Here is a 12,093-nt window from a genome sequence, read left to right on the forward strand (position 1 = left end):
ACCCGTAACAATTTTCGATTTTTTGTTCAGCGCCCACAGAAATAAAAGTTAAATAAAACACAATAAGTTATTACGGCCGATTGCGTTAATGATCATTTATGGCTGGGCGAATTTGTGAGCTTATGTAAATGGCACTTTGGATGCTGGAAACCCCGCGCCCTTTCTCCCTTTTTTCACATGCGATAACTTCCCCGAGGATGCACACAGGACAAAGTGTCCGGAAGGGCGAGAGATTTATACTTAAGTGATGTAAATGTTTTGCCATTTGACAGTTTATTGACTTTTATGAGTTAGTTTATTATGTTCTTTTTTTATTGCCTGTCGAGGGGGCTGCTGCCCCCTTGTAATTGGGCGCGTGTTTGGCATAAGCAATGAGAAGGCCATTGTGTCCAAGGTCCAAGGACACTTTGTCCTTGTCTGTGGATGTTTATGGCCTGAAAGCAATACGAGATTTGCACTAATGAATATGATAAGCATTTTTATGCGCCATAGTGACAAACAAAAGTCGCCAGATAATCATCAGGGGACACCTAAACGGAGGGAAAGCCAGGAAATTATTTAACAAATGGACGGACAGCTAAGAGGGATTTATCTTTTTACATTGGGTTGCAAAAACAATTTAATATATTTGTTCAACGTTTTGTTATTTAATTTAGAAATAATTAAAATGAGTTATTTAAAAAAATAATAATGGAAGAGTTATATTTTTAAAATATTTTTAAAACATGGGAAATGTTTGAACAAATATTTTTATCTGGTTTATTTCAGATAAAATACCCCAGGCTATGTATCATGAACTCACCTTCTCTTCCCTCTAAGCCCGAATAATTTTATATATTATTTCAAAGCCGTATCAACATCAAAGCCATTTTTATACACATTCAGTTGAATTTATTTTCATATTACTCATACGCACTGCTTACCAGCTAAACATTTTATTTCGTTTTTTAGGGGTTTCTCTTCTCTCTTCATTTCCCATTTATGTTTTTCGTGTTTCACTTCAATTAAGCTAATTCAATCCATTTTCTATTATTGATTTGCTTTGCTTTTTATTTAATTTGTAATCAATAATTTGGACTTCCATTTGTGGTTTGTAAAATTCATCAAAGTTGTCGGTTCTTTTCGTTTGTGTTTACTTGTATATCGTTTTAGTTTTTAGCTTGAACAACATTTATGTAGAGTTGGGCATTTCATAATTAACTATAAGGTAGAGTTGACAATGCATATGTATTGTATGTATCGTACGGATTCCACCCTCCTCCAAATCGTCCATTAATAATTTCCTTCACTTTTTCTCATAAAAAACGTACAAAAAATGCGATTGATGAATGAAAGTTGGCAGCAAAACTTGGCAATAGGCTGAACATATATCGTCTATATATAGCAAAAAGCATTTCGTTTAATAATTCCCCTCTCTAAACATTCTTGGGTTAGGTTAAAGTGAATTGCACACACAAAGTTCTATCACAGAAGATACAAGAAAATAGAGAACTCAGCAGCAACTATAACGAGTTTTGGGATGGGATTGTATTTGGTATTTGTCATTGCCATGGGACGAGCTCTATGTCCAGATCAAAGCCAGGATGAGACCGTATATGGGGTATAGCGACGGGTTCCATCTGCATCCATCGGCTGTGGTGAAGACCTTCACGGCACTCCAGTCGCTCAGTCCGGCGAGATTGCGACTGGCCGCCCTCATCAGATACGTGGTGTTCGATTCCAGGTGGGGGATAATGTACTTGTAGCCTGCCAGTAATAGCAAACAAAAAATAATAATATGTTTAGTAAAATTGGTACAGTCAATAACGTAAATTTCAAATGAAAAGGCAAATTCAAACTTGTAATTAAATCTGCGTGGGTTTATTATGTTGTTGTATGAAGTCAAGCAGAATAAATGTGGCGTTCTGCAATTGAAGTGAAATTTTGGCTGCACAATTATAAAAAAATAATGTTGCTGAATGGATAAATTTCATACAAATATATAAATTATAACAATACCATAATATTATTGATCATATACAGAAAACCCAAATAATATTCAATTTAATTTCAACTCAATTAATTTTATAATCTAATGCCAATCCTAAATAAATGATTTCAATTTAATATTTATAGTAAATTTTTTGTTTTTCTTTGTTCTATAATATTTATTATTTACTAAGCTTACCCCCATGGAAGGAGAAGTCCCTCAGCTTGGCATAGCTCCAGTTGCCCGCGCTGAACTTGAACTCGCTCTCGCTCAGGTAGGCCACCCTATAGCCATAGATCTGCATCTCATCCGATACATTTGTCATATACGGTGTTTGGAGATCCAGCTCGAAGCCATTGGTGTAGAGCCTCTTTATCTGGAACCGCGTGGGACTCAAGGGCTTGGGCCCTGGCCTCAGTTTTATGACCCGCTCGAGCATTCCCAGCGGATTGGCCACCTTGCACTTGTAGTCCCCGAACTGGGATTCGTTCTTCATCTGCAGCTGCAACGTGGCCCCATAGTCGGCCACGAAAATGCGGTGATTGAATCCCACGATGCCCTTGCCATTGTGCAACCAGGTGAAAGACGGTGGTGGCTCGCCCATCGAATCGCAGCTTAGGTTGACGGCCCCGCCCACATAGGCGTACTGCACAGGAAGGGTCTCGTTGAAGGACCAGTGGGGCTTATCTGGAAGGGTTCGAGAAGAAGGATGAGAAAAGAGCTAAAAGGTAGGAGTGCTAAGAGTCCTTTTACAAAAAGAGCTGGCCAAAAAAGAATTAAAGTATCTGTTTATTGGGAGAAAGTGCCAAAATGATGTTGTCAGAAAATAATCTTTACCATTTAAGCAAAAACAAACTAAAATTTCCATTTTAAATTGTATTTTAGTATAGAGCAACAAAAAGGATATTATATGATGAAAGGAAAAATCGTATAAGTAATGTAGATATCATTTTGTCCCTGTGCATGTTTCAGTTTGGCCTGGTTTAGTTTGATCCTACACTCATACACACTCCCAAAAAGATGGGGGGATATAAAAAAGGATATCTGTTGCACTTTGTCGGTGTCTGTTCTAAAATCCTCTAACTGAAACCGCACTCACGACACCAGTAATTTTTACATAGACCTCATTTTAAACACAATGCACCTTTCAAGTTTTTAAGTTTTTAAAAAGTGTATATCAACAAAAAGCAAAACAATGCTGTCTTCTCTATCGCCTGCTCAAAGTAAAGTGATAAACCGCAATAATAAAAAATCTCAAAAACAATAGATTTCTGCCTTTCTCTTGCTTTCATCTTCAACTCCCTTCAAAAGAAAAATCAACAAGAAATGGTTCAGCCTTGACTCATGAAATGGATATCAAAGAGGGAAAAACAAAGTATCTGGAAATTGAATCACCCTCTGCGAATTGCACTTTTCTCGCTTTCCCTGCCTTTTTGAAAACTTTTTTTGCATCGTGGAAAGTCTGTTTGGTTTGGCTGATAAAAAGACTATCAATAAACGAAGCTCCAAGAAAACTGAAAGTAGTTGTTTGAAATGGATATATTTGAGATACATCTGGCCCTTTTTTAATGTATCTTCCATAACGCCTGCATTATTTAAGTTTTCTCTATTATTTACCCTTCTAAATTCTATGGCAGCCCAAAGCAATTAAGTTTCAATAGCTGCCCTTAGCTCATGTGGTGCTGCCCCCTGTAAATTGTGTGCTGCCCCAGGACCTTGGAGTCCACCACCCCTTATTCCACTGAGGAGCAGCTAATAGCACATTTTAGCATTTCGTCGTTGTCCCAGTGTCCTCGGTGTCCTTGTCGCCATCGTCGCCGATGCGGTCCATTGAAGTTTACTGCCGACAATCCCATGCAAACCTATATATTGCCGCATTTGCAGCATTTCAACTGCTGCTCCTGTTTCTGTTTCTCCCCGGAATTCCCTTCCTGGGGGTTTCTGATGGCCAGCAAATTAGTTTCGGTTTCCATTCGCCTGCTATTTGCCTTCAGTTCCCAGCTGCCCAACGGATTGCTCCGCTTGGGTGGCTCTAGCTGCACTATAAAAAATTGTCGCTTTCTAGGGCATCAAAAGAAGATTTTAAAATTGTCAAAGAAAAACATAAAAAGAAGACTTGATTTTACGAATATTAGATCGTTATTTTGTTATTCTATCATTATTTTGGATCGTGTTAATCAATGTATCAAACTTAAATCAATATTAGTTCAAAATTTCTGTAAAAACACATCACCGATCCAATTTTTTAAATATACATCTATAATTTGCTTAGAATTGAATTTATAATTTGTTTTATTTTTTAGCCACATATTTAAAGTGTGGTAAGGAACGACTATTACTTTTCTCAGTGTACTAAAGTTGACTTGTGCAAATATTCGACCGGCAGTCATTAGTAAAATTTTGACGGCAACTCAATTCAGACGAGGAGCTTAGGAAGCTGGTCGAAGAGCTCGGATGAAGTTGACCAAGCTTCTACATATTTGGCTCGCCTGGTGTTGGTTTGTTTATGGAGCCATATGTTCCGATATCGATGGGAGTCACTTGGCAGTGTCAGTATTACAAATGACTCCCAGAAGACCATTTTTTCGGTTAGCAAACACCAGAAATTATTAGGTTGTAATAAAATAGGTTTTCCCCATGTGAGGAATTCGAGAAGATGGAACAGTTTATGTTTTTGAGATAAAAGTAGGACAGATTTGAATGACAAAGATACTAATAAAAGTCTTATAAACGTTGTTTATATGCCCCTTATCCCACTTCCAGTATATATTGTTTATGCATTGCCGATCCCCTGATGTTTCCCCTGGAATCCGTACCTCTCCTTGATCTGAATCCCCTGTCTCCCCGAAATTCGTAAGTCGGGTAATATGTTTATTAGGAAATTTGCATCAATAATTTGCATTTCCCAGCCACTTGACCCTGACATCCGGAAGGAATTCCCTTCTCATCGCTGAGGGGATAGCTTCAATCGGGAGTTTGCTCGGAGCTGGAAATCTCATTAAAGCCAACGAAGCATGCTCTCTCCCCAGGGGGAAAAGTCGAAGGGGACTTAAATAACTTTAAGCTACCCTCAGCAAAAAGATTGTGCTCCTCGGTATCCTACCGATTGTAAGAAAACTAAAAAGGGGATGGCAGCCCGATGCAATTGCCAACAAGTGGGGTGCAAAATAAATTCCCGATTAAATATTATCGAGTGTGTGCGTCCTGCAGGCGAGGGCAAAACCATGTATAGATGGAGTGGGACAATGACACTTACGCTGTATCCTTAGCAATATCGTTATTTGATCGCAGTCCGAAAAAGTCGGTGTTATACGCATGGCCCGACATGTGTACTCCCCGGCATCCGCCTGGCTCACATTCCTGATGTACAGACCGTTGGTCAGGCGATTGTGCTTCGACGAGTTTACAGCTGCAAGCAAGGCAAAGACAAGGGGAGAATGTTCAGAATCGAAGGGGCATCCTTAGTTGCATGGCTAACAAGCTCGCTTGCCAGCGGCTTGGAGTGCACCATGAAAATGAAGCTAAGAAAATCTTTGCAAATAATCTGTATAACATAATACGTTTAAAAATATAATTCCATGAAAGTAAATTTTTAAAAGTAAATTTTTAAAATTGGAAAAAAATTTGAAAATTTGAAACCAGGTTACATAGTTTCATTTGACTGGTATTTGAGAGCTGAAAATAAAGTGTTGCATACTTTTATGTACCAAATAGTAATTTAAAAGGGATTTCGAAAATAGTGTGAGTTCTGTGGCACCCTTTTGTGTAAACATATATAAATAATCATATAAATAATAATTTTATAAATAATAACTTTATATTAAGTAAAGAGTTTTTTGCGAGTGCCAACTTACTGTTTATATATTCGCCATTGTAGTGCCAGGAGACCTCCGGGGCGGGCATTCCCTCCACAAAGCAATTGACCAGCGCATCGCGTCCCTCGCGCACCGATTGCACCAGCTCCGTCTTCCCAAATGAGATTTTCTCTGCGGGTCAAGACGAAGGGAAAACGGGAAATGGTAAGGGTGCGTTGTTCAAATTCCGTGTGTAAATATGCAGGCATGATAGCCCCCATCCCCATCTATATGTAAGCTGCACAGTGTATATAAAACTAACCAGCTTCTTTGCTGCCTCTGTTTACTTGGTCTCTCTTTGATTGGTATGTTGACAGATTGTGTGCGAGTTCATCGAGTTACTTTAAATGTGGCTGGCAAAGCACTCATTCTGATTTGTAAATACATTAAATGATTTGTCAGTCGGAAATTGGACCGGAACTTTGTGCAAAAAGTGGTCGAGAGGCTTGTGGCAAGTGGTTAAATTGACATGCAGATGAACGAAATTTGTCGTTTTTGTAAGAGTAATTGTAAAAACCAATAGAAAAAGATTGTAACTTTTTTATTTTGTAAAACTGTTTGATTATTCAGCCTATTTGCTGGAACATTTTTTGCCAGAACTCATAGGTTAAATCTGTAGATGTTGAACTTTTTAAGTATCAAATATGTTAAAGAAAATAGTTAAACTTTTTACTCCAAAACTGGCAATCTTACTAAAACTAAGACCAAATCACAACCGAGAAAGCAAGTAAACAGATCCTGCTGCACATTTTACGACCCTGTGTCTTTTGTGCTCTTTAAGTCCCCAAAGCTGAAGCCAACTTACGATTTACGAGCAGCTCGAAGGAGGCCAAAAATTCACGTTCAACGTTCACATTCCGATTGCCATTTCTATTCCCGTTCACCTCGCAGGTCCAGTTTCCCCTGTCCTCCAGGGCGATGTGCTCGAAAACTAAAGCCAGATGTCCTGAAAAGCATAAACACAGAGAAAAAGAAACCATCTAATTTGGGGTAAAATTTATAAAAATTAAAGTTACACTTTAAGTTGTTGATTTTTAACTGAGTTTACTTAATATTATTTTAAGGATTTAAAAAATAAAATTTTTTAATTCACATTTATTCTAACTAATGTAACATTATATGTTATTTATGTCCATGTTACTTTTGGACTATTTACTGCTTCCGGTTTCAGAAATGATAACATTTATACTACCTCCGTTAAAATCATATATTATTTATGTTCATCCAAGTCGTATATAGCTTCCTGTTTTAGGAATGATTTGATAAGCCGGCCATTATTCATATCCAGGTCATTCCAGCTTAACTTTCCCTTTGTGCAAAATGCACTCAGATACTTTTGCATGGCAACCAGGGACTTTATTCACTGGGCAGGGTCATTACTTCACCACTTACCCGTCGTCTTCTTCTCGATGTGGACGCGTCCCTTGGTGTTCTCACGGGTCTGTCCGCGGGGATCACGCCACTTGGTGTCGATATCCTTTTGTACCGTCTGGCAGTAGATGATGAAGGACTCATTTACAAAATGCGATTGCGATGGCGTCGACGGCAGCAGGCTGAGGGGAGGCGTGGGCGGAGTGGCGGAGGGCGGGATGCCGGTGCCACTCCCCCCGCTGCTGGTCCTGTCCAGCTGGCCGAGGATTGCAGCTGCAAGGGGCACAAAGGGTTGCGCTTTTTGCATTAAATTTATTACATTCTCAAGGGGCTTGGGGTTGGGGGTTGGCTTCGACATCTCATAAAAATAATCGTAATTTATATAGACAGCTTCTCACTTTTTCCCTCGGACTTAGCCCTACATTTTTATTTGCTTTGCCTTGCATTTAATTAGCTTTGCTGCGAGAGAATGAATGGCTGAGAATATAGAAATTTTGATTTCTTATGAAGTATTCAAGGCATCTCCTTTGAATCCGCCTTTTCAGTGCCTCCACCATTCGTATTGCAATTTTAATAGAAATTCTTATCTTGCATTTCATAAATAACATGGCAAAAAAAGAGTTTGGGATAAAAAAGAAACCTATTATGCATCAACGAAATATTTAAAAAATTTTTGAAAAAAAAGTTGAACTATTAGTATTGATTTTTTTATATTGTTAGTTTTTTTTAGAGCTGTCCATTTTTATTTTACAAAATTTAATGTCTTGTAAACACTATACTTGTTTTTTTTGGTTTATACTAGAACATTCCTTAAACACTTTTAAATTGCTTTTAAAGTTAATTTTACCATTTCTTTACTTCGTGATTCGCTGTTGTTTACAGTTTAGGCAATGATTTCATCATCTTTTTTTATGACGGCTCCCAAAGCGGCAAATTCCTCAATTCCCCAACACGCGAACTTGTTTTTTGCCAAGCCCGCCAACCAAAACCCTTTTACCCCTCCCTTTGAATCTTTGCCAGCTAAAATTTCAGGCTAACAATTCGAGTGCTTTGGTATAGACAAAATTGAAAATAAACCTCCAAAACTATTTGTAAAAGGGATAAGCTTGCTTTTTAATATTTTGCTTTTAATTACTTTTTCAACATGCTGTTGACGGCTGGACAAAATGATTATTGGTAATTGAATCTATGCGAGGTAAAATCGAAATGTATTTGAAATTTAATCTACAGAGAGAGTGTTCTATTTTTTTGTCTAAAAGTTTTTAGAAATATTTCTGTTACGCTTTTAAATCAAACGAACGATTAAAAAGCCCATGCCAATACAATCTTGATTGATGTCAATTGTATTTAATATCGTGTTACATGCATTTAAAAATGTATTCTATTAAAGGATTAACTTTCATCTGTTAAAAGCAATAAAAGGTCTTGATAAATATGAAATGCTTTTTGCTTAAATAAACACTTTTCTCGAAATTCTTTTTAAATGGAATCAATTATGAGTAACAGTTCAAAGAGGCTACTAACATAATATGGCCATTTGATATTTGAAATTTAATCTTCTAACAATTTGCGCTTTTTTCATCTCAATCAATAACGCCTTCCTTCTCCTTTGGAAGTTTGCACTTAGCTTAGAGAGCATCAAATCCATCAAATTGAATTTAATAATATTTTATTTGATAGGTAGGTAGTGCATGTGTGTGGCAAATGTTGAAGTGAATCCAATAAAAATTCAAATTTGCCTTTTTGAATTCGTAAGCAATATAGGAGCTCACACATAAATGGGTGTACAATTTCTGCAATTGGATTGTTAAGGTTTGGGCTCCTTTTGTGTGCTGCATATCAATCCAGTTTAAGATGATGATGATGGGGCAGAAGGATTGGGGTAAGTGGAGTTTATATAATTCTAAAATTGTAAACTGAATTTATTAAGCAGAACATTTCTTTGGGGTTCTTTCAAGCATGAAAAAGTGTATTACCTTACTTGAATTGAACAAATGAAGATGAATTTTCTTAAAACGGCGTAATAAACTTGTAATCAACTGGCTCAAAAATTTTATGATTTAAATTTTTTGACTGATAGAAAAATCTTTAAAAATATTTGAGTAAAAGAATAAAGTATAAGGCTAAATGTTAATTAAAACAGTTGCTTAGAATGCGACTAGTACATTAAAAGAAAGCTTGTAAATGTGTAAAGGTAATTGATTTCCCTGGAATTTTCTCATTTCCTTTAACAATGAAAAAAATATTTTTATGAATGAAAAAGAATGGAACATTTTTCCATTATTTTTTGAAAAAGGGAAAACCCGAGTTTGATAGACATCAGCTAAGAATCTATCTGCCATGTATTTTTTTTCGCTTTGTATTTTTTGTTAGTTTTTGTAGACATATTTTCCAGCCTATTTAGTAAGATTTTCTCTTTCTTGGCACACTTCAAAGCTTGTCAAGCCACTTGAGTTGGGCACAGGCCCATTTAACCCCTCTTCCCCGCATTTCTTTGCCGTAATGAATTCCTTAGCATGATTCCCATGGAACGTTTCATCTTCGAGAGTCACATGGCCATGGGCTAATTTGGGTGAAGGTTCCATCGACTCAGACAAAGCGCTCACACATGGCTTAGCATCACTTAGGTGCCTGTGCATCTTCATCTTCCCCCGGCTTCCAACATTTTCCATTGCACACTTTTAGGCCGAGAGCGCAATGGGCGTATGTGTAATATTTCCATGCCACATTGCGTAGCCACAAAACATAAAAAATGTCTGTTTGGCCAGAGACAAGATAAGTTTGCAAAAAAAAGAAAGTTTGCACAATGAAATGTTTCCCTTTGAGAGGTTGATTCCGCTACATTTGAAAGCAGATTTGTGGCAGCCGGAAAAGAAGCAAATATTTGTCTTAGTTGAACGAGCACAGAAACCTCAAAGTGTGGGAAAAAATGAAAATTTGAAAAGTAAAAACATAAAGTTGCCTGCTAAAAGAATATTATTGGGGTTAATCCTTAAATTGAAAACATGAATAATTAATGATTATAAAATAACTAAAACTATTCGAACGACTTCGATCCAATAGAAGAATTAAATAAAATAAATAATGTTTTATTCATCATTTAAATATTTTGATTTTCTATAAATAAACTATATAATTTAAATCATACATTCAAAATAAAAATGTATAATTAACAAAACAAAAAATTAAAACTATTCATAAATAAAATAAAAAGGTCAGTAAAATAAAATCATTTTCAAATGTTAAACATATTTTTTATTCAAATTTATTTACGCTTATGAATTTATTGAACTTCTGGATGATTTAGAATCAAACTATAAGTATACAAAATTTCCAAAAATGGGATGAGTTTTTTATTAATTTTTAAAATATCCTTGGCCCCTACGAATGTCTTGAAAAATCATATCTTCAAAGATCTAAAATGTTTAATTGTCCTTTTGGCATTCATAAAGTATTTAGCTCATTAAGAATTTCTGAAAGAAATCCGCAAGGCACAGCGCACTCCCATAAATACCAGCACAAAGGAGTGCCAAAAGTTGTGCCAAAACAAATGAACTCATTTGGCATTCAGCTACGAATTTCATTATTATGAAAACAAAGAGGGCGGGAAAACAAAGTGGAAGTTGAAACAAATATATATTTTTGTCCAGGGTGTTTGTTCTGAAGCGGTTCTACTCCGCGTGGGACGAATGAAATCCTTCTTGGATCCAGGATTATCCTACCATTCTGTGAGATGAGTAGCAGCAGCAGAGAGCTCAGTGCAGCCAGAGTATCCATAGCTCAGCGCGAATATCCTTTTTATTTGGCTATAATCCTTAATGGTTAATTTCACTAATTCGCTTCTTATTACTTTTTTCTGCAGTAAGTTTATTGCACGTTGGGTGACTCTTGCAGTTAATTACGAGGCTGTTCACTTGAGGGAAAATGGCACATGACTGAGCCGCTCATGTGTCACCCGTGGCCGGAAAAGCGGCAACAACACTTTCACTTTTGGCCAGGATAATGGCTTGACATCATCATCATCCAGCTCAGGGCCAACATTTTTGCTTTATATCTTTTCTTTTTTTTGTTTTTGGCTTTTTGTTTTGTGGTTCTTGGCCAGCCCACTCCTCGTAGATTTTATCTCCTTCTTAAGCACTAGCACTTGAGGAAGCACTCGGATCGTCGGAGGAGAATGCCACTGGTGGGCGGTGGGAGGCTACCGGCGTAGGTTGACATATCCGGCAAAATATATCCTGCCAGCCACGATTTGCCAACGATTTCACGTTCAATTCTCGCGCTCTACTTGGCTGACTTGGCTCGAAGTAGAAGCCGCCGCTGGGGAATCCCCTGATCCATTTCAGGCGAACGTCGAGATTCGACTGAAGGTGCACCGCAGGACATTCGGCGGCACACACGGCGGATGCTTGACGAAGTGCGGATACGAAGTTCTCGGGACGACTTCACCAAAAAATGTGGTTCCCTCGATTATGGCAGCCGCGCTCACGTTCGAACCGTTGCGAAATCAGAAAGTACACTGAAGTCATCGCTCGTCCTGTCGCATCCTTTTAGTCCCATCGCCAGGAAGTCGGCCCGAAAAGGGAAAACTTCTTCTATTAGCGAACTTCGCTATGTTGGCACACTTTCCATCGGCATTTCAGCCAGCAACTTCTTTACAAGCCTTTGTATCTAAACATGGGCAGTTCGAAAATTCAAGGGGTAGTGAAAAGCGCTCTTCAAGCTTTTAAATGGGGAGGGCGAAAGCTTTTTTATAGAGCAGGATTTGCCAAAAGGAGAGGGGTTTTCTGGTGAAAAGCACTCTTTTAGCTTTGTATAGCTTTTATAGAACAGGATGTGTTATGAATCTGTTAACATTTGCCAAAAAGGATGAGCTTGGCCAGACCTATTTGGCATGGAACA

The 12,093-nt window shown here is 37.6% G+C and overlaps 1 protein-coding gene across 1 annotated transcript; it reads right to left on the reverse strand.

The window, feature by feature from the left end:
• Positions 1-1,503: 1,503 nt before the first annotated feature.
• Positions 1,504-11,679, reverse strand: LOC108032807 (neural cell adhesion molecule 2). The gene is made up of 7 exons (XM_017106818.3): positions 10,917-11,679; positions 7,216-7,467; positions 6,629-6,769; positions 5,824-5,955; positions 5,226-5,378; positions 2,168-2,656; positions 1,504-1,746 (listed from the first exon to the last, which is right to left on the reverse strand). The coding sequence occupies exons 1-7, from the start codon at positions 10,969-10,971 to the stop codon at positions 1,562-1,564; spliced, it is 1,407 nt and encodes a 468-aa protein (XP_016962307.1). The 5' UTR covers positions 10,972-11,679; the 3' UTR covers positions 1,504-1,561.
• Positions 11,680-12,093: the final 414 nt, after the last annotated feature.

This window comes from Drosophila biarmipes, chromosome 2L (genome assembly GCF_025231255.1).
Source record: "Drosophila biarmipes strain raj3 chromosome 2L, RU_DBia_V1.1, whole genome shotgun sequence".
NCBI classification, from domain to species: Eukaryota; Metazoa; Arthropoda; class Insecta; order Diptera; family Drosophilidae; genus Drosophila; species Drosophila biarmipes.

Coding starts and splice junctions, on each gene's coding strand:
- LOC108032807 (XM_017106818.3), bottom strand. CDS start 10,971: ATGGATACTCTGGCTGCACTGAGCTCTCTGCTGCTGCTACTCATCTCA. Junction 7,468..10,916: donor GCTACTCATCTCACAGAATG/GTAGGATAATCC, acceptor TGCCCCTTGCAG/CTGCAATCCTCGGCCAGCTG. Junction 6,770..7,215: donor CATCGAGAAGAAGACGACGG/GTAAGTGGTGAA, acceptor TATGCTTTTCAG/GACATCTGGCTTTAGTTTTC.